Genomic DNA, 20,084 nt, shown 5'->3' with positions numbered 1-20,084 from the left:
GGGAAGGCTTCTGCTATGTGGCTCTGTTCTCAGCGCAGAGCAGTTGGTGTTTGCAGCCAGACCCTTGGAAAGAGGAAGGCTGGTAGTTTTTATGGAGAACAGAGTTCCTGAATAAGAGCAGTTCTTCTGCTGGGGCTTCTGAGATGTGGGGGCCCAGATTTGATAGGAATTCTGTCCCCTGGTATTTAGTGTCCCTCAAATCATGGAGTCCCTTTAGGAAGATGCCAGAGGGGTGGCAGCCAGTGTTCGGGGCTTAGGGGAGTTAGATTCTCAGAGGACTTAGTGGAGGGATTCCTCGGCTGGCTCCAGCACCCCCATCCATGGCTGGGCGGGAAGGTGAACAGGATGTGTTTGGGTGGATGGGCCTTGTAAATGAGTCCCACCCAATGGAAGTCCCCTCAGGCCCCAGTGCCAGGAACAGCGAGTCTTGACCAACAAAGGGGAGGAAGGCCTGTGTCCCCGTGGAGGGTGGGGACTGAACATGCCCCTCCTGCCCTGTCCGTGCCAGGTCTGAAGAGTGCACCAACCCCTTACTCCTCAGAAATGAAATACAAACCAGCTGCCACAGGCTGCTGCAAACTTTGCTCTCCTACTTTTTGGGGTCCAGTTCATGAGTACTGAGGACATGCTGGCTTTTTTTTCTCGCCAGCTGGACACTGCATGCCCTCAGCCCCCATTTGTAGGACTAGGAGAAGAGAGACAGCTAGGCAGCGTTCAGAAAGTGAAAACTGCGGGGTCGATGTTTTGGGGGAAGGAAAATGGCCCAATTGGCCAGCCTGGAGCTTTCTGTGCTGGGCTGGAGGTGGCTGGGACAAGTCACCAGCGGTGGGTTTCTTAGAGGGCTTGGGAAACCCATTTTCTCCTTGAAATCTATGCCTAGTAGTAAACCTTGGGCTCATTTCTGCCTTTAAAGCTGTTAACTTACCGTGAATATCTTGAGCAAGGAGATCTCAGGGATTCTTCCTGAGATACAGGCCCAGGGGTGTCTGGATGCAGAAACACCTGATCAACAAATTCATTATAAGTAAGGATAGTGATGAGTACAATTGAAAGCTACATTAAAGGACCTAGACAAATATTTTAAAAATGGAATCACTTTTGTTTAAGCCCTGCATAGAAATTCCCAAGGTATTAAAAACAAATGAGAGAAGCCTTATTTATTATGTTAGCCAAGAATGGGAGTGGATGTGAACATTCTGGAAGGGCAAGACTGATGGGTTGAGAATATCTAAGGCACACTTTGTGTTCTTTGCAACATCCCATGAGCAAGTACAGAGAGGACTGTGTCCTCGCAGATTCAGGAGAGATGTTCCTTTCCCTGGCATGGCCCCGGGTGCCTGGCGACCGACATGCAGCGCCCCGTGGTGGAAGCTCCGTCTGGACTCAGTGCACACCCTGCTTGGGCCAGCACAGCTCTCGCGCAAACGCCCCTTTGCAGCTTCTGATCTCATCGTCCAGCTCCAGGCACTTGTTCAGGCCTGGCACTGCAGATCTCCAGCCGATGAAGCCCTGGGTGGTCTGTGGGACAGGTGGGGATGGAAGGATCTGGAATGGAAATGCAGGGGGTTTAGTGACCTTGGGACACAGAGACACTAGGCACGCAGCATCAGCATGTGAGGCAGGGGTGGAAAAGACAGAAAGAAGAGCCAGCCTCCCTGATGCGTACTGAAAACAAGCACGTTCCAATGAGGCGGACTCAGGGGCGCACATCTTTCCTGGAAGTGATGAACATCAAACACGTTTCTTTATCTTGTAATGGCTAACATATTTAATTCATGACCTCTAGCAAAATCATTTTATCATTTTTATTTGGCAAGAAAGCAAAAAAAAAAGAAAAGAAAAGATAAGACACAGAAATATCAAGTGCTACGGTTCTCACTGGCCTTTATTACAATATATGGCACTATTGTCAGACGGTACCGTGGCAGGCGTACCTCACGCTGTTTTGATGAGAAGGCTCTGCAATATGTCTGTGTATGTACACACACACTCCAAACCCTGGAGATCACAGGAAGGAAAAGCAACTGAATGTCATTTTAAAAACCAAAAGGAAAATGGGCTTCTATCTGGAGTGAAAAAACACAGCTTCATTTGTCAATTCCTTGGACAGATTTGACATTTTTGGAAAATGAGGGTAAATGTTCAGGGAGGATTTCCCCTTCTTTTGAAATGATCTGTTCTGCTCTTATAAGGGGATGTGAACAAATGCAACAGTGCAGGGTATTTGTTCCAGCAGAAGAACTGAGATGAAGAGGTTTAATATGCTTGGGGTTGTGAGTTCACTCTTACTAATGGAACCTGCTGGTGAGGTAGTGGCAGGGGAAGAAGGCCCCAGGTGGACTGGTTGCTGCTGGAGGTGGACGAAGCCCCTTAACACATGTTCTTGATGAACTCCTGAAATTAGTCTCCTGCAAGGCGACATGTAGGGGGGGTCATCAATGAATACCAGGGGAGCCAAAGCTTCCTCGAACAGGCTACAGGCGGAATTGTTCAGAAGGGGAGCAGCCCTCAATGCTGTTTGTCTAGCCAGGCCTTTGGGAGCACACAGACTAACTTCCAAGTCTTCATCTAGCTTGTTAAAGAAATGCAGTTGAAATTCACCATGAGACATCATATTTCACCCAGCAGAGGGGCAAAAAGATGAAAACAGTGCCATTAACAAGGGCATTATAGGAGTAAGGGCAATATGGCAATTATCTTTTTTTTTTTTCTTTTTTGAGATGGACTTTTGCCCCCTCATCACCCAGGCTAGAGTGCAATGGCATGATCTCAGCTCACTGCAACCTCTGCCTCCTGGGTTCAAGTGATTCTCCTGTCTCAGCCTCCTGAGTAGCTGGGACTACAGGCACGCGCCACCGCACCAGGCTAATTTTTGTATTTTTAGTAGAGATGGGGTTTCACCAGGTTGGCCAGGTTGATCTCGAACCCCAGACCTCAGATGATCCACCAGCCTTGGCCTCCCAAAGTGTTGGGATTACAGGCGTGAGCCAACGTGCCCGGCCTGGCAATTATTTTTTGAAAGTGCAGTTGCAAACACCCTTTGACCTAACAATCTATTCTGAGTCATTCATTCTAAGATCCTGATAGCTACACATGTACACATTCATGCTGGTGCAAGGGATGCCTTGCAGAGCTGTTTGTAACAGCAAACGATTGGACATAAGCTACGTATTCACCCACGGAGGCTCATTCACTATGGCCCATCCACACCGTGGTAAACCATGCAATGGTTTAGAAGGATGAGATAAAAGAGAAAAGAGATGCTCAAAACTATTCAAAGTATGGTGCAGGCTGTGTGATAAGAAAATGAAGCCAAGGGCGCATGAATGTCCTTGTCTGTGCAAGAGTGTGTGACAAACCGGTGACAGTGGCTCCAGGGTTCCAGAGGAAAGGAGGCATTTCATCACATGCCTTTTTAGGTATCAAGGTTACTTATCAAAAATAAATATATTTTTAAAGGCCCTGGTCATCAGCGAGAGGATGGGAAGGGGGAAGGAGGAAGCCAGTCACCATTTCTTGGGCAAGGAAGGACGTTTGGACGGAAGCCGAGGCTGGGGACCTTTCTCACCCGAATCAAGGTCCTTGTCCTTACCCCTGCCACCCCACGGGCTCTGTCTGGTGCGTGTGACTTTAACAGCTGGCCCTTGCTCCTAGACAGGAGTCTCTCACAGGAAAAAACCATGTTTCAGTTTGTTCTAGTGCCTGGACAGTTCCTCTCTGTTTCCCGTCCTCCGGGAAGGGACACCTCTCTGGTATCTAGGTGGGGCACTTTCTTTGAAAAAAGAATAGTTGTGGTTGCACGGAGCAGACCCAGTGGCCCTGGTGGCAGAGGGAAGGTCCAGTCTCACGGGCAGGCAAGGTATCTGTGGAGACAGCATGTAGCTAAGGGACACTACCGACCCTAAGCAGGTCCTGCGCCACCGTATTCTCCCCTGGGGTGGAGGTGGAGGTTGGCAGAATTAAAACATGGCTCTGGAAAAATGTCAGACTTACGTCCCAGCCTCTTCCTCTGTTCTCTGGCCAGCCCAGGGTTCTAGGCCACAGGAGGTTGAGCTCCCTCAATGTGCATTTCATCTGAACAATCACTTTTCTAGGCACTAATTCCAAGAAAATTACTGACCCGAAGCAAACTGCTGTGTCTACAAGGGTGCTCCTTGCAGTGTTATTCTCCCGAATCTCATGCCGGCTACAACTTTGATGCCCAGGGATAGGGGGATGGTTCAATAAATTAAGACAGATCCACTCAGTGGAGAAAGATGCAGCCATTCATATGACAGTGGTTTGGAGTGCTTTTCTTAACCTCACGGAAAGATGTCCAGCATATGTTGTTAAGTGAGAAAATGATACTACAAAGCAACCTGTGCAGTTTGATTTGTAGACATATATCTGAAAAATGTGTGTGTGTGTGTGTGTGTGTGTGTGCACACAGGTGTGTATATATACATACATATGGGCATACATTTGAGGAATAGGTGAGCTTGACATTTAAGAGCAGAACTCTGGAATCAGACACACTTGCTATGTGGCCTGGGAAAGGAATTCAACTTTTTTTTAAGCTTCAGTTTTCCCATCTGCAAAATGGATTTGCGGGTGGTAATAGCCGGGTCTGCAGTAGAAATAAGGTGAGACAGCCCATGCAAAGCAGTCAGCACAGTGAGTGGCTAAGAGATAATAGTAACTCAAGCTGATGGGGTGCTTACTCTTACAGGTCGATAGATGCGTGGGAAACCTCTGGAAGGAGCACCCCGTGTTCGTCATGGGTGAGAGTCTATACGGGTGTTTTAATTATCTTATTACTTAGATTTTGCTGTATTTCTAAATATTTTTTAGTGGTGACTCTATATTGCTTTATAATCGGGGGAAAAACTGTCACCATAACCCAATGGAGCACATTCATTCATTCCTTTGTTGGGGCTCACAGATGCACACCCACCAAATGCTCACTGCGTGCCAGCTACCCCGTCAGACCGTGGGCATGGCAGGAAAAGGGCCTGCAGCTGAGCTCCCCCTGCCCTGCGGCCTTCATCTTGGATTTTCATCTACTCTCTCCGTCAGCACACAGAACCGCCTTCTCCAAAGCTGGACAGAGGGCAGAACCCCGGACCAAAATGACAGACCCATGAGACAGGCCCGCAGATATAGGGAGCTCAGTAGCTTGTAGAGGGATCTGACCCATGTCCACTGCGGTGGAGGCTTCAGGTGGGAACGTTGTCTAAGGCCTCTCTTCTCTGGGTTTCCCCGTCACTCCTGTCCCTCTCCCCACCATCTTTTCTCCACTTGGCAGCTGGAGCCATTGTTGGAATAGGCAGGTCTCATGCTTCCACAGCCCTGCCTACAACCCTCCAGCGGCTTCTACTGTAAATTTGACTCCAATTGCAACTCCCTCTTCCAGCCTGCCCACTTCTCCACTCACATCCCTTCTCTGCTCACACCTTCCCTTCCTGCCCCACCCACCCCACCTGCCACCCAGGCTCTATAAGCTCCAGCCACGTCGCCTTGCCTTGCTGTTCCTGAAACATAGCAGCCTGTGTCTACCTCAGGGTTCTCGTACATGCTGTTCCCTATGCCTAGAATACTTTTCCTAGGGCTGGTGCCTGGTCATCCTTCAGTTCTCTTACCCTGGGACACAGCGCCGGCCTGCTTCCTCTGCGGCGCAGGCACAGCATCTCCAAATGGAGTTGATTTTCTTGGTGAATGTTGGTTCTCCAGACCCAGACACATGGGCTGGGGTCTTGTTTTCTTGTTCATTACTGTTTTCCCAACCAAGCTCTTGCACCTTAGTAATAGCTGACTGTCACTGGTGCTCTCCGAACATGCTGGGCACCCCACTCAGCCCTGACGGCACTCCCTGAAGTAGGTGCTCCATTAACTCCCATTGTGTAAGACAGGCAGGGGAGAACAGAGAGGTCAAGCCACTTGCCCAAGACCACACAGGAGGTGAGCAGCCTAACAGCGCTGGGATCTGATGGTCTGATTCCAGAGCCCCTGCCTGGACCTGCCCTGCCTTCCCGCCCACACCCTGGAAATGTTTGCTGAAAGAACGCAGGGAGACCCCATTTTCCTGGCTTCTCTCTGCTACTGCAGAGCAGGAGGTCATGGTGCTCACACGTGTAGACTTTACCTGGCGTGTTTCCCACACACAGCTAGGTTTGGGACGGGCATGGACCTGGGCGCTGCACCTGGCACCGCTGTGCTCTTCCCTTCAGCGCTGGCTTTGCATACCTGGGGCCATCGGTTTCCATTGGGGCTTCTTTCTTACTTAGGAAAATGAGTATTTAAAAACAACGTTTCAAACCTTGATGTACTTCTCCACTGGGGTCACCGGCCGGATGTGGAAACGCTCAGGAAGCTCGATTTTGGGCTTTGGGCTTTGGAGTTCTTCGTCACCCTTGATCAACTGAAATAGAATCCCCAGAGACGGGAAGCCTCAGGTGGAAGCTGGGGAAGTGTCCCCTCCATTGCTTCCCCCAGAATGCACATTTTGCAGGCACAGAATTGGGGCATAGAAACGGGAGGCAAAGGCTTGTTTCAGTTATGCCACTAGGAAAGGAGGGCGGTGAGCTCAACACAGGCCTGCTGCACCCAAACCGAGACCAGTCTCCGTCCCCTCCTGCTGCTCACCATAGCCTCCTGATCGATATCCCCTGTGGGGGAATTTGAGGAAATGTTGCCAGTTATAGACTCAAATTTAAAAATTCCAAAAAGGGTTGAGTGTGATGGCTCGTGCCTATAATCCCAGCACTTTGGAAGGCTGAGGTGGGAGGATTGCTTGAGCTCAAGAGTTCAAGACCAGCCTGGGCAACTTAGCCAGACCCCCTCTCTACAAAAAAAATACAAAAAGTAGCAGGTCATGGTGGCATGTGCCTGCGGTCACACCTACTTGGGATGAGGTGACAGGATGGCTTGAGCTTGGAGGTGGATGTTGAAGTGAGCTGAGGTCATGATCTCCAGCCTGGGTGACAGATCCAGACCCTGTCTCACACAACAACAACAATAAACAATCTAAAAAAAAACCGCCAACCTTTAAAATATTAGAGGAGAGCCTCCACTCCCCCTTTTAATTTTTAAAGCAATGTCAAGCTTTTTGAAAACACAATTTAATTACATATAAGGAATATTAATATAGACTATGCATATTATATTAATAAGAACTCATTCTATGCATAGCATTTCAAATTGTAGGACCCTCTAAGAATTAAAAACACCCTCATTAAGAGCGGCATAATTTCAAAGCTAGTGGGGTGGGATGAATTACCAATGGGGTTTATGCTGCTATGAATCATGGATGCTTTGAATGATGTGGTATTTTAATTAAGTCTGCATCTCTCCAAAGAAATGTACCTTCCTTGTGTTCTGTCCTGAAGTTTGAGAGGCTACAGATTGGTGGCCACATAAGCACCCCACCGGAGCCCACAGAAACATATCATTTCTAGATGCAGAAGATTTCATGTAAACATCTGGCTTTCCGGACTCTCTTAAGTAATGGGACTATGCATTTGGCCTTCCCATGTGGTTGCACTTGGCTGGGCTCATGCTGGCTGCCTCTTTGGACAGGACCAGTGGCCTCTTTGCCTGAGTCCCCACCCCTTCTGATTAATTATGCTTGGCCCTATCTCCTGTTTCTGTCACCTATCTGGTCCCTGTAAACTCTGGGACTTGTGATCTTTAGGGAATACTGACAGCATTTTCCCAAGCATCCCTCATAGGTCATTTGGCCTTCTGGCCGGGCGACATCTCCGTGGCTTTCTTGTACCTGCACCTCACAGTCACTTAGTTAGGCAGGCGAGGACTCATCCCACTTTACAGATGGGAAGTCTGAGGTCAGATGGCCATGGCATCAGACCCACCAGCTTCTCACCTGGGTGTGGTCCTTATCCATTGTGTGACTGCAGTTCTTGGAGCTCAATTTCCTAATTTGTAAAATGGGCATAAAACAACACGTGTTTCTGCACAGAGGTTCTTGTACAGATTCGATCGGGTGGTTCTGCTGAAGCACGTAGAACATGCCTGGCATGCAGTCAGTCAGTGCTCAAAAATCTGTGAAAGGCGGGAAGCTTCTGGTTTCAGAGTTAGCGATCTTTACAACATGCTCTTTAATTTCATTATTGCAAATTATAGACTTCACAGTCATTCATTCTTTGAAATGATTGATTCTATAACCTCGGGGCTCATAACATTTATATTTACCTCTTCAAAAGGGGTTGTTAAAAACCCCCAGTTCTGGGGCCAGTTCTGCCGTGCTTCTGATTCAGCCTTCAGACGGTATCTCCTGAAAAAGAAAGTTCCTGAGTGTTGGGCAACATGGAAAAAGGTTCGAGGGATCTGTGGGGGAGCATTTCCATTTTCCATGAACCTCGACTGGGTAGTGGTTCTGCACCAGGGATGGACTGAGGTGCCAGAGAGTGTGAGAGCCTCCACCACTGAGCGCCTCCCATCAGCAAGGGAGGCACACGGCTGAGGAAAGAGATGCTGGTTGGCTGTTATGCCTGGGAGGGTGTGCTGGGTAAGGACAGGTCTCGGGGCTGATTCTTCCTGAGGGGCCTTCTAGGTACCAGACCTCTTATTTTGGGGACCCCTCTGACCCCAAATTTAAGGAGGTGCAAAAGAAAAGGAGGCGCTCACTCCCTGCCTCCTGCAAGTGCAGAGTCAGCGTCTGTATGACCCTGACATTGAACATTTCCTAAATATTGCAGCCCAGGTGCCTCACTCGCCCCGCCCTAATCTGACCTTGCTTTTGCTCCAGGCTAATATTGTTTATATCTAACTACCCATAAGCTGAGCGGAACTGCAGTAGACGAGCTGGCATGTCACATTTTGCAAACATCCAATTAAACATTTAGTCATTTGGATTTTTCTAGTTTCTTCTATTTTGGAATCAATATCTGCAGATCCCCATCCCGGAGTTTTGGAGACCCTGGTCAACTCTTTTCACTGGGCAGTGAGCATCTAAGGCAGAGTCTATTTCAATCAAGATGTAACATAAGCCACAAACATGAGATGTATACATAATTTTAAATGTTCTAGTAGCTACATTAAAAAGAACACCAAAATAAATAGGTGATACTTTTTTTTTTCTTTTTGAGATGGAGGTTTGTTCTTTTTTGCCAAGGATGGAGTGCAATGGCGCGATCTCAGCTCACTGCAACCTCCGCCTCCTGGGTTCAAGCAATTCTCCTGCCTCAACCTCCTGAGTAGCTGGGATTACAGGCACGTGCCACCACACCCAGCTAATTTTGTATTTTTAGTAGAGACAGGGTTTCACCATGTTGGCTAGGCTGGTCTTAAACTCCTGACCTCAGGTGATCTGCCCACCTTGGCCTTCCAAAGTTCTGGGATTATAGACGTGAGCCACCGCACCCGGCCACAGTCATTTAAATAATCATTTCTTTTGTATGAATCTTTGAAATTTGTCATGCAGTTTACTCTTACAGCTCAACCCAATTTGGACCAGTTACAATTTAAGTGTTCAATAGCCATAGGCCCTGTTCAAAGAGGAGGCGCCATTTAGATTGGGTCTTGAAGGATGAGCAGAAGTTTGTCTGGTGAAGAAGAGAGGAGGGGACACTTCAGAGAGAGGGAAGAGATCCTGTTGTGGTAGCATCTCCTGTTGGGATGCTTGGATAAAGATTTTGTAAAAAATCATGTGCATTTTATGCCAAATGATAAAGGTTTTCTACTTATGAGAGTGATGAAAGTGATATAAAGTTTTCTGTAAAATCAATTTATCCAGTGAAACCAAATATGAAGTGACTGATACAGGTTTTACAAGGAAATGGTAAAAATTATAGAGAGGGTAGATAGGATAACTGAGGTTTAGAAGGTAAACAAGGATGTTTTGTTGTTACTGCATCTTACCCACTTGCATCTAAATCAGTAACTTCCCATATGAGTTAAACCTTCAAAGAGATGCAATAATACATAGCAGATAACATGTCAATTAAAAATATCCGTGACACATATCTGCTGGACATACATCTTTTAGAAAATGGATCTATCTTTAAAGTTAAAATATATACTCAAAACCCAGGAAAATCAAGAGATTTTCATGTATTTCATTAAAATTGAACAAATATTAGGATTTAAAAAATTCCATCAGTCTTAAAAACATGAAGATGTTCTGGATGGATGCCGAGGTTTGAAGAAAAAAAAGAAAAAGAAAACAAAAAACATGAACATGTTAGTTGGATTTCGACAAGCAAATCTGTGCTGATTCTTGAAAGCCAATCTCTCACGTCTTCCCGTGGTGGGCCAAACAGGAGACGGGGAGGGAGAGGGAGAAAGGCTCTCCTGTTGCTCTCCTGTTGCTCTCACGTCCCTAACGTTGCCCCCTTTCCTCAAGGCCCCTGACCATCCTTAGCGCACACCCCTCGCCCCTCGAGCTTAGTGGTCGACCACCTCCTGGATTTGGTGGGGAAGCTGAGGCCGCCAGGTGTGCACACTTCGGGTGGGAACGGAAGCCCACAGCGTTATGGGATCCCAGGCGTTACCAGATCTCATCCTGAGCCACAAGGTTCATGCGTTCAGCCGCCTCGGTGCTGAGCGGTTTCTGCGCCATGGGGCCTGGGGGCTCGGTGCTCCCAGCCAAAGGCCCTGGGCTCAGCGTCTCGCGTCTCCCGGGAGACCGGTTGCCAGGCAACGCAGGACTCGGAGGCGGAGATGGCGCCGCACCTGGTGAGGGTGGGGTCGCTGTGCTTTCTCCGCGTCTCTACGGTCGGTCGGTCGGTCGGGGCTTTCTGCCATCCTTCGCTCACGTCTGGGCCCTTCGTCCACCTCTCCTCTGCAGAAAACCTCGGGAAACCTCCAGACCTAACACCCCAACCCCCTTTTAAAATTTAAATCCGTAGTGGAAGTATGCACGCCTACGAGTGGACAAACTCCAGTGTACAGACTTAATGAAGTATGTCAAAGGGAAGGCTCGCCTGTAACCGCCACCTGGAAGTTAGAAAACGAAGCATTGCCAGCCTCCCCCGGCAGCCCCCAGGGTCACCGCTCCTCCCTGGATCTCATTGACTTCCCGCTGCAGAGATTAGCTTTGCCGTGATTTGAACTTTGTGTGTGTGGAGCCATCCAGATGTTCCCCTGTGTGCCTGGCTGCCTTTGCCCAATGTCGCGGCTGAGAGACCATCCCCATTGCTGTGAGTGGCCCTAGCGCTGATTTCTGCTCCCGAGCAGAATTCCATTCTGCTGCTGCTGAGCACTGTGTCTTTGTCCACCACTAAAGTGCTGCTGTATTACCGCACGTCTTTGGAGAAAATACGCATTTTGATTGGCGTCCACTCTTTATAACAATCTCTAAATGAAACACACGGATAATGTTACCTCCGGACCCCACCACCCCACACTCTCTTTTTCCCTATTACCTTTCCCTGTCTATGGCTGGGGTGCTCAGTCAGTGTTTGTTGATTGACTCATTGACCTCCTAGGTTTCCACCGTATCACCACTGTTGTGGATCTAGAGCTGGAAAATGGATCTGAGACAACAGCAAGGGGATCATCTACATGAGGTAGGGGGTCATTTTTCTGGTTGAGCCGCCATGAAATGAGCCTGCCTGGGGGGACTGGAAAAGTAGGGAGCGTGACTCAGCTGAACTTCCCAGATAATTACCAGGGCACTGTGCTGGGAGGATGCCAGCGTGTGTGGATCCAGCAGTTGGGTATCTGAGACTCTCCCCGGTCTGTCTCCATGGCCTCCTCCCTTAACAGATTTGTTCTTTTGTGCAGTGTTTTGAGGGGAGCTCAGCTGGTGTGTTTTCCTTTCATAGCACATGGTGCTTTTCTTGGCTGTTGGAAATGCCTGCCCCCGCCCGGTATTAGGGTGGTCCCAACTGTCCCTCAGCTGGGTTAGTGAGGGAGCGAGCAGAGGCTGGCACTGGAGCTGATTTGATTAATTAATGAATATATAACACCCCAGGCCCACGGCTGAGCCAACTGCAAGCCAGTGGGCTAGAAGAGGGTGGACAGATCTCCAGGCAGGAAGCTGTGGGTTTCTTCCTGGATTATTCTCCAAGGTCATCATTCCTACAACAGAGGGGAAGATACTCTGAGGAGAAATAAGTGGATGGCTAGGAAGAAAGATCCATTATGTAGTAAGAACAAATTCCGCTTCCACCCTCGGGAGGTTTTGAGACATTTCTGTTAAGATGATTAATTAAGACTAAATTCATTAACCAAGCATCTATATATTGCCAGTCATGGAGGGTTCCTTCATCCTATGGATGTGTGTTGAGAGCTTTTGATGTGTCTGGTGCCAGGAGGGAGTCAGACCTGCAAGATCCCTGCTTCCCTGGAGCTGACACATCGAGTGGGAAGATGGATCATGAAGCCAGGAAACAAATGCAGGTGTGACATGGTGCCAGGGAGAGAGGCATGACACGCTAGGGGCAGATTCACACCAGGGCATGAGGCCAGGCAGCAGAGATGGGAGAGGGGCTGTGGGACTGTGTTAAACAGGTGGTCAGGGCAGGTCTGTCTGAGGAGGAGACATGTGGGCCCAGATCGGCTGTGGAAGATCAGGAGAATTTCCCACGGAGCATGTCGTGTGGGGGATAGTTCCCAAGGCAAGATCAACACGGGGTTTTTGAAGAATGCAAAGACGGCCGGTGCAGCTGGAAGGTTCCATGGAAATGGAATAGGTACATAAAAGGAGGGGCAGGCAGTCTTCGTCTCCTGGGAGTTCAGTCTAGCAGGGAAGCAGATGTGAATGCAACTGCATGACAGCGCAGCCTTTTATAGGGAATGACAGTAGGGTAGGGTATATGTCAGGTGTCCCCAGACTGTTTACACAGGGGGCCAGTTCACTGTCCCTCAGACCGTTGGAGGGCTGCCACATACTGTGCTCCTCTCAGTGACCACCAATGAAAGAGGTGCCCCTTCCTGAAGTGCGGCGGGGGGCCGCATGTGGCCTGCGGGCCGCAGTTTGGGGACGCCTGGTATATGTGATTCAGAGCCAGCCCTGGATGAGACAGAAAAGGATGGAGAAGGTGATGAGTGAGTTGGGTTTTCAAGGATGAATAGGAGTTCGCCAGTCTTCTCCATTATCCTTGGCAATATCTGCACAGGGTAACCTTGGTCCAGGACTGGAAATGGGTAGTGTACTGGATAAGTGTCCGGGTTTTGGGATCCGATGTAGGCTTAGGTCTCGGGTTTGCCATGTGTCATCTCAATGATGTTGGGCACATTGCTTAACAACTCTGAGTCCCCGTTTCCTCATCTGGAAAAGCGGACCATGACTATATTTCCGAGAGCTCCGCAGGAGCCTGACAGCGGGGCTCCCAAACAGTGGTGGGCTCCACTCCTGGTTTATCATATTTGTCGTCAGGGTCAGGCAAGTCCCTCAACCTAAGACACTTAAAGGTGTGGGGAGACGGAAATGTGGCTTTGGGTGGAATAGGGGTTTGCTTTTTGAGGATGTCAGTGTTGAAGGAGAGGCTGTGGATGGCTGGTGGGTGGAGGCTGTCCCCTGGGAAGGCTGCGTTCCCTCTTTCTCAAGAGGTGAGGGAGGACCTAGCGCTGTACACACCAGGGACTGCTCCTCTGGGCTCTGCTCTGAGGCTGGGGCTGTCCCGGTCACTCTCAGGGCACCAGCATTTTCCAGCTCCCGCGCAGCACTTCCCTGCATGCTCTGATTTGATGGCGATGTGGTCTGGATCTGTGCTCCCTGCAAATCTCATGTTGAATTGTAATCCCCAGTGCTGGAGGTGGGGCCTGATGGGAGGTAATCGGATCATGGGGTGAATTTCTTATGAACGGGTTTTGGGATCTGACGTAGGCTCAGGTCTCGGGTTTGCCTCATCCCCTGGGTAGCACCATCCTCTGGGTACTGTCATTGCGATCACGAGTGAGTTCTTGCAACATCTGGGTGTTTATAAGTGTGTGGCCCCTTCCCCACGCCCTCGCTCCTGCTCTGGTCTGCGATGCACCTATTTCCCCTTGGCCTTCTGCCGTGGTTGCCGCTTCCCGAGGCCTCCCCAGAAGCCAAGCAGATGCCAGCATTATGTGTCTTGTACAGCCTGCAGAACTGTGAGCCAATGAAACTTCTTTTCTTTATAAATTACCCAGCCTCGGGTATTTCTTTGTAGCAATATGAGAGCGGCCTCATACCGATGGTCACAGCAACCCCTTGCAGAGGGCTTTGGGACCATTTTGCAGAAGGGAGAACTGGCTCAGTGAGGAACCCCGGCCTCAGAGGGCAGCCGTTTTCCTTCCTAGGGGTAGAACTCCTGAGGAAGACGGAGAGCCGACACTTCTGGGTCTTCGCCTCTCTGGTAACTAGGGAAGATACCTTTTTCTTCTGAGATGACTTTCAAGGCTGAAGCGTGGCTGTGAATCTATGCAGTAAGTGAGGGTGGAGGAAGCGTTCCAGGTCCAGGTTTTTCCGAGGTGGTGTCTGTAGAAGGCAAGGTTTCCTCTTATGGCAGCATTGGTGGGGTCACGTCGGAACCTGCCGTGTGTCATTGCAGCTGACACACAGACTTAGAGATCCTGAGGCGCCTATCTCCTGGGTCACCCCTGAGACTCCTTTCTTGTTTCAACCAACTATGAACAGACCCACAAGCTCGCTCTGTCCAGTCGGGATGTGCATTAGCAATCCTTCCTTAGCAGAACCACTGGGAGCTCCTCTTCCTGCCAGTGAAATACCTTTCCCACTCGGTAGTGCGGCCAGATTCAGCAAATAAAAATATAGGATGCCCAGTTAAACTCAAGTTGCATGGGGGTGTACTGTACGTTTACTAAGAAAACACTCACTTATCTGAAATTCAAATCAAGCTGGGCATCTTGAACCCTTGGTGCTGCCCCTGCCCTCAGTGATTTTCTTCACTGGTCCATGTCCCATGTTCAGCAAGTTAAGACATTCACATACATCAAACTCTCTTTTTATTTTTGAGCTCTGGTGGTCTGTTTTTTCTTTGCTTTGTTTATCCTCCTCCTTTTCTCTCGCTCTGGGGGTTGAAACCCCCTCCCTCTGATATATGAAACCAATTCCTGAGCCCCTGGCAGACACAATTTCTTCAATATAATTTTTTTTTCTGGCAAAATTGTTATTCCACATAGATTTCCAACAGGAAGAGCGGAGAGAGAAAAAGAACTGCCGTACTTACTGACTACACGTGGGAAACTAAGAAAATATTTACAGCTTGCAGAAGGTTCGCCATGTTCCCATGTATTAATATTTTTGGCCCTCTCTCAGTTCTCTGGGACAGTTTACTTTTTATTTTTTTCATTTCGCTGTTGCTTTATAAAACATGTCGACAACTGGAGCCAACCACTTCTTTTTTAGTTTTTAAGCTTAAACAGCTTTCTTTTTTATTTTATGAATTTTTTTTTTTTTTTAACCAAAGAATGCTTTGTGCCGTGAGTGGTTTCTGCCAGCCCGTGTGCCTTTCTCGCAGCACGGGTGATCATTACCTTGACTGCACAACAAAAGCGTGGAGGCTAGAGCTGAAAGTGCCAATTTGCAGGGAATGTATTTGATGTCTTAACTGAGCTTTGGCTTAAGGGACCCGAAGTTTTTCCTCTTTCCACACTCATTATGCCCTCTTTAGTCTCAGCCCACGAACTCCCCTCCTGCTTCACAAATAGTCTCCACTCCACACTCCTAAAGTAACAATTAGCATTACTCTCTGGGTCTTATTGAAGAAGAGCAAAGCCGCACCCCTCCTGCTGCACCTAGGAAGCTCACTCATAGCCTGCCCTGTATTTGGCCTAATTATCCAGTGCTCCCCCAGTGAGAGGCTGCACACCAGGCTGAGGGTGAATTTCATCCTGCTCCCTCTTCCTGACCTCTCTTGAGCCAGCTCCTAGGAGGTGAGAAAAGCCCAACCCCTGTGTGAAGAGATAGTCAGCTGACACCAGAGGAAGAGAACCAACTTCGATTTCCAAGTGTGAACCCCACTCAGTGGTCCTGGCCATTTAAGGTGGGAAGTGCCCAGAAGCCCTCTTTGGGGGGCCATTAGTGGTGAAGGCAGAGAGGGTATCCTAAGCTTTTGTCCATGGGCAACCCGTTTCCACCTGCCCTGAAGTTTCCATGCCTGGGAAGGAAGCTGTGGAACGCAGCTTTTGCCTCTGAAGGGTTTAGATGTAGGTTTCAGTCAGAAATACCGAACTTGACTGGGAATTTAAGTGCAGTAATTCTCTAGGGTTCCAGACCATTTTACTTAACTAGGATGGCAATAGACTCTGTAGCCCACAGAAGGTCAGACAGAAGGTTTGGAAGGTAAACTGGATGGTTGGGTAGAAGGGGGAGGAAGGAAGTTCTTTTCCATAAAATTACAGCATCCATTTATTCATTCACTCAACTGGGTGGCACCAGGGAAACGTGTACTACTGTGTACATGGTTGAGCTGTCAATCTGATGATGACAGTAGCAGAAGTAATAGCTGAAATTTATTAAGCACTTCCAATAATAAGTACTTCCCAGGCATCCCACATTTCATGCTCATAATAGCCCCAGGACGTAGACTATGATCATTCTTATTTTGCAGAGGCAGATACAGGATCAGAGAAGTTGAGCCACTTGCTCATGGTCACACAGCTATGCAGATGGAAACCAAGGTCCTGATGCCCTTAGTCATCAACAAGACTAATTTCAAGTAGGCCTGGAATGTATCTGTTGAGGCGCCTTAGATGGATAATAGACAGGAATGTGTCATTTCCCAAAAAAACAGTCTCGACAATTTGAATGACTGTGGAGAGAGTGAATGGCTCGGCTCTCTTCTGTCTTCCCACTCTCTGTCTCTCTCTGAGACTTGAGTGAAAGGTATTTCAAATGAAAATTTGTGGGTATTTGTTAAGGGCCTGCTATGTGCCTCACTCCTTGTGTGGTGCAGTTTGGCACACAGAGTGAACAATGGGCAAGGCTGTTCCCCAGTGGGTGATCTGGGGTCTAAGAGTCACTTCTCCTTCTAGGCCCTGCCACCTGGAGAGTGCTCAGCACGTAAGGGGCCCTCAGTGTGTACCTGTTTTGTCCAGTGAAGGCGGTTCTATCCATTCCAAGGATGGACACCTCACCCAGGACACGAAATGGCATGAGTGGTTAAGAACTGTGGTCTCCATCTTCGTGGCAAAGAGAGGCCTTTTCCTATCATGGACGTGGAGAGACCCGCTGGGACCCTGTGTGTTTGATGTAAAAGCAAATGGATTTGTGGATTGATCTCTTTCAGCAGCCTTCACACCAGTGTCTGGGGAGACATCTCTTTGAGACTCCTATTGTTCATTTTCAGATAACTTCATATAAAATGGATCTTAAATGAAAGCTTGGGGGCTCTATGAAACCCAGAAGGCTAAGTTGGAAATATCTATTATTTCAGAGATTTGCTGGCACTGTGATTATAGAGGAACTCCATATGTGCCAGGTCTTTTAAACTCAGTTAATGAGAATTGCAGCTACAACGGCTCCTGGTTCCTGACCATCTAATCATTGCAGAGGATTAGCGGGGGCACTGGGGTGGGAATCTGGAGGACTTAAGCAGGTGCAGACTTGAGGGGCTGTGATCTGTAGTTGGCCTTGCTGAACTTCATTTTTTTTTTTTTAACTCTGTGGTTGGGAGAGAGAGAGAGAGAAAGAGAGGGAGTGAGCAAGTTGAGATTCTTGAGTTTATGAAATTTTTGCGATGTCTTGACACTGTCCATGATGGAGGTGAGGTCCTGAGTGCCAAGCTCTCGAGGTCACCTAGACTCACCCAATGAACTTGTAAGTCCTCCTGGATCAGAGGAAGTTTGGAACCTCCAAGAAGAAAGGAAGCCTGCTGCTGGAGTCTCCCAAGGCCCCCCTGATGAATGTAAGAACCCTACGTTTGTCCTGCTAATCCGCTGGGCCTTTGTCCTAGCTGGATGCCTTTGAATGGCTTTGGTCCAGGAGGGGCACACTGTGACCTGTTCTATGTAGGTGCCTCTGGCCTGGAGAATGGGCTGGGAAGCAACACTGGAGGCCGGGAGCTAGGTGGGGGTTTGTTGATGATGTCTAGAGATGCTTGGTGATGAGGCCCAGGCCAGAGAAGTAGCAATTCGGTTTGGAGAGAAATATACAGGGGATATGGGAGAAATCAGGAGAACGTGTCAACAAGGACTCTCCTGCCTGAAAGGGTTAGATAGTCAGCTCAAATTAGCTTGCACAGAGACAGGGAGTCATTTAGCTCTCATGTTTGAAGAGTCCAGAGGCTTCAGGTAAGGCTGTATCCAGGGGTTCAGGGGACGCCGTCAGAATGAGATCTCATCTCTTGGCTCTGTGCTCCCCTGCACTGGCCCATCTCAGGCAGATCCCTCTGGGGGTGGCCACTGGCTGCTCCAGGCCTCAGGTTGGATGGAGGATGCTGGCCTCCCCATTGCTCCTCTGCATGTCCCAGGGGCTCCGACTGCACTGTGTGGGTCATGTGCCACCATGGTCACCATGGTCAGCCTGATGGACAGGCTGGGGCCCCGCGGCCGCTCCAGCCACATGGATCCAGAGGGAGGCACTTTGGTTCCTAAGGAGACGACCAAAATGCGGCAGGCACACCCAGCCAATGTGTGCTGCTGGGCTGTGGAGGCCCGAGGACGTTGGGGGCGGGGCGTGGATCCATGTCACAGGTGCCTCTGAGGTGGGACCAGGGGCTGGGGCTGGAGGCCATGAGCGGAGCCCCTGAGGGTCGGCGCAGACACAACATTTGGACTGGATTAAAGCAGAGTGACTCCGTGGCTCTGCCTGAGGTGGGTTTCGCCGATTTATAGATGCGCGATGATCTGGCTCTCGGTTGCCTGTAACCAGCTGTCGCTTCCGCTTTGCCTCTCACTTAAGACCCTGTCACAGCACGATACGTTCACTGCTCCTTGTTCAGGGAAAAAGGGTGACCCAGAGCAATTTTGCTTTTATCTCCTGGGACAATCGGCTTTATGACGTTGGCCATAATCAGGTTTTACAGGAAAATAATTTTTTTTTTCTTTTGTCTGGAATGCAGAAGGTGTTTTGCTGGTGAGTCCATTGTGCTGGGGCCTGTGGAAACCTGGGCTCAGGACTGTCCTTGGGGCACTGAGACAACCTGGCCTTTCAACTCAATTGTCCAGCCCGCTTGCCACACAATGTGGGAGGCTCAACCCGCCTCCAGCCCTTTGCTGGTTTTTCCCCAAACCCGCTTTGCATCCACATGGTCCTCACTCTTCAAGACTGACCTCGAGTTCCTGGGGCTCACAGGGTCCCCTGTTGTCCTTGAGGCCTCTGCTTGAAGGGAGGAGGGGCAGCCCCGCCTGAGCCCCACTCCTGTCTCTATGTGACTGTGTGTTCAGGAAGGCAGCTCCATCTCCTTGGTTCTGGTTTGGCCCCAGTGAAGAGCCTGGGCTGGAAGGACTCCTGGGTCCCACTGCTCCTGGCTCTGGTCTCTCCTCAGGATGCCCAAGTAAACAGGATACTCCCAAGGGAGCTCTGCTGCCCAGCCAGATGGGCATTGCCAGTTGTCACTCATTGTCCGGGTGGCTCTCTGCCCTGGCCATGCTGGCAGTCCTCTTGCTTTAGAAGAGATGTTCTCTATCACCCACGTCACTGTCCTGTAATGACATTCACAGATAATATAATGCCCTAGCTGGGAAATCACAGAGAAATGAGAGCAAAGTAAGATAAACGAAGAAAATAGAGTGATTGGCATGGAAATCCTTCAGGCTTTGCTGCACTACGAGACAAGGGGTGGTGGGCAGGTGGCCAGGCCTGTGGGCGGGATCCCCCTGACTGTGCCACCCCCGGACTGTGCCACCTCATGACTGTGCCACCCTGACACTGTGCTGCCCCAGATGCCATTGACTCAGGGTAGAGCATATTGGCCACTCAGATACCACAGTGACGTCGCTGTTGGTGATGTGATTTTATGAAACATCTCTTGGTTTTTACTGACTGCATCCAGCAGTTCTGTTTCGGAGAAACTAAAGCCAAATAAAGTGTCACAAAAAAGACTGTGTATTTCTACGTGTGAGAAGACCTTGTACTTATATGTGAAAGGGAAAGTGGTTCCATAATTCGAAGCAGGATTTTCACTGACAGGCACGTTCAATGGATTATTTCCAAGTCCTTGGGGTGGGGACTTTGCTTTGGGGTCCTCACTGCCTTGTTTATTGTTAGACAG

At 49.3% G+C, this 20,084-nt stretch overlaps 1 protein-coding gene and 1 long non-coding RNA gene across 3 annotated transcripts in view; one reads left to right on the top strand and one right to left on the bottom strand.

Annotated features, from left to right (window-relative positions):
• LOC141585715 (uncharacterized) overlaps window positions 1-20,084 on the top strand; it is a 59,861-nt gene that overhangs the window by 17,396 nt on the left and 22,381 nt on the right. For both annotated transcript variants that reach the window (XR_012519379.1, XR_012519380.1), the window contains exon 2: window positions 4,709-11,504. This is a non-coding gene — a long non-coding RNA (uncharacterized LOC141585715). The remainder of the gene's footprint in view (window positions 1-4,708; window positions 11,505-20,084) is intronic.
• On the bottom strand, window positions 1,143-10,617 carry CIMIP1 (ciliary microtubule inner protein 1). The gene is made up of 4 exons (XM_003932625.3): window positions 10,488-10,617; window positions 8,188-8,269; window positions 6,296-6,397; window positions 1,143-1,545 (listed from the first exon to the last, which is right to left on the bottom strand). Exons 1-4 carry the CDS (start codon window positions 10,553-10,555, stop codon window positions 1,384-1,386), a joined length of 414 nt encoding a protein of 137 aa, XP_003932674.1. The 5' UTR covers window positions 10,556-10,617; the 3' UTR covers window positions 1,143-1,383.

This window comes from Saimiri boliviensis, chromosome 9 (assembly GCF_048565385.1).
Source record: "Saimiri boliviensis isolate mSaiBol1 chromosome 9, mSaiBol1.pri, whole genome shotgun sequence".
Taxonomy (NCBI): domain Eukaryota; kingdom Metazoa; phylum Chordata; class Mammalia; order Primates; family Cebidae; genus Saimiri; species Saimiri boliviensis.
This window is presented reverse-complemented; position numbering and strand designations above follow the sequence as displayed.

Bases quoted from the DNA above. Each gene is read 5' to 3' on its own strand.
- CIMIP1 (XM_003932625.3), bottom strand. From the start codon at position 10,555: ATGGCGCAGAAACCGCTCAGCACCGAGGCGGCTGAACGCATGAACCTT. The intron at 8,270-10,487 runs GTAACGCCTGGG...TTTCTTTTTCAG, and splicing joins GTGGCTCAGGATGAGATCTG to GAGATACCGTCTGAAGGCTG. The intron at 6,398-8,187 runs GTAAATATAAAT...ATTCTATTTCAG, and splicing joins TAACAACCCCTTTTGAAGAG to TTGATCAAGGGTGACGAAGA.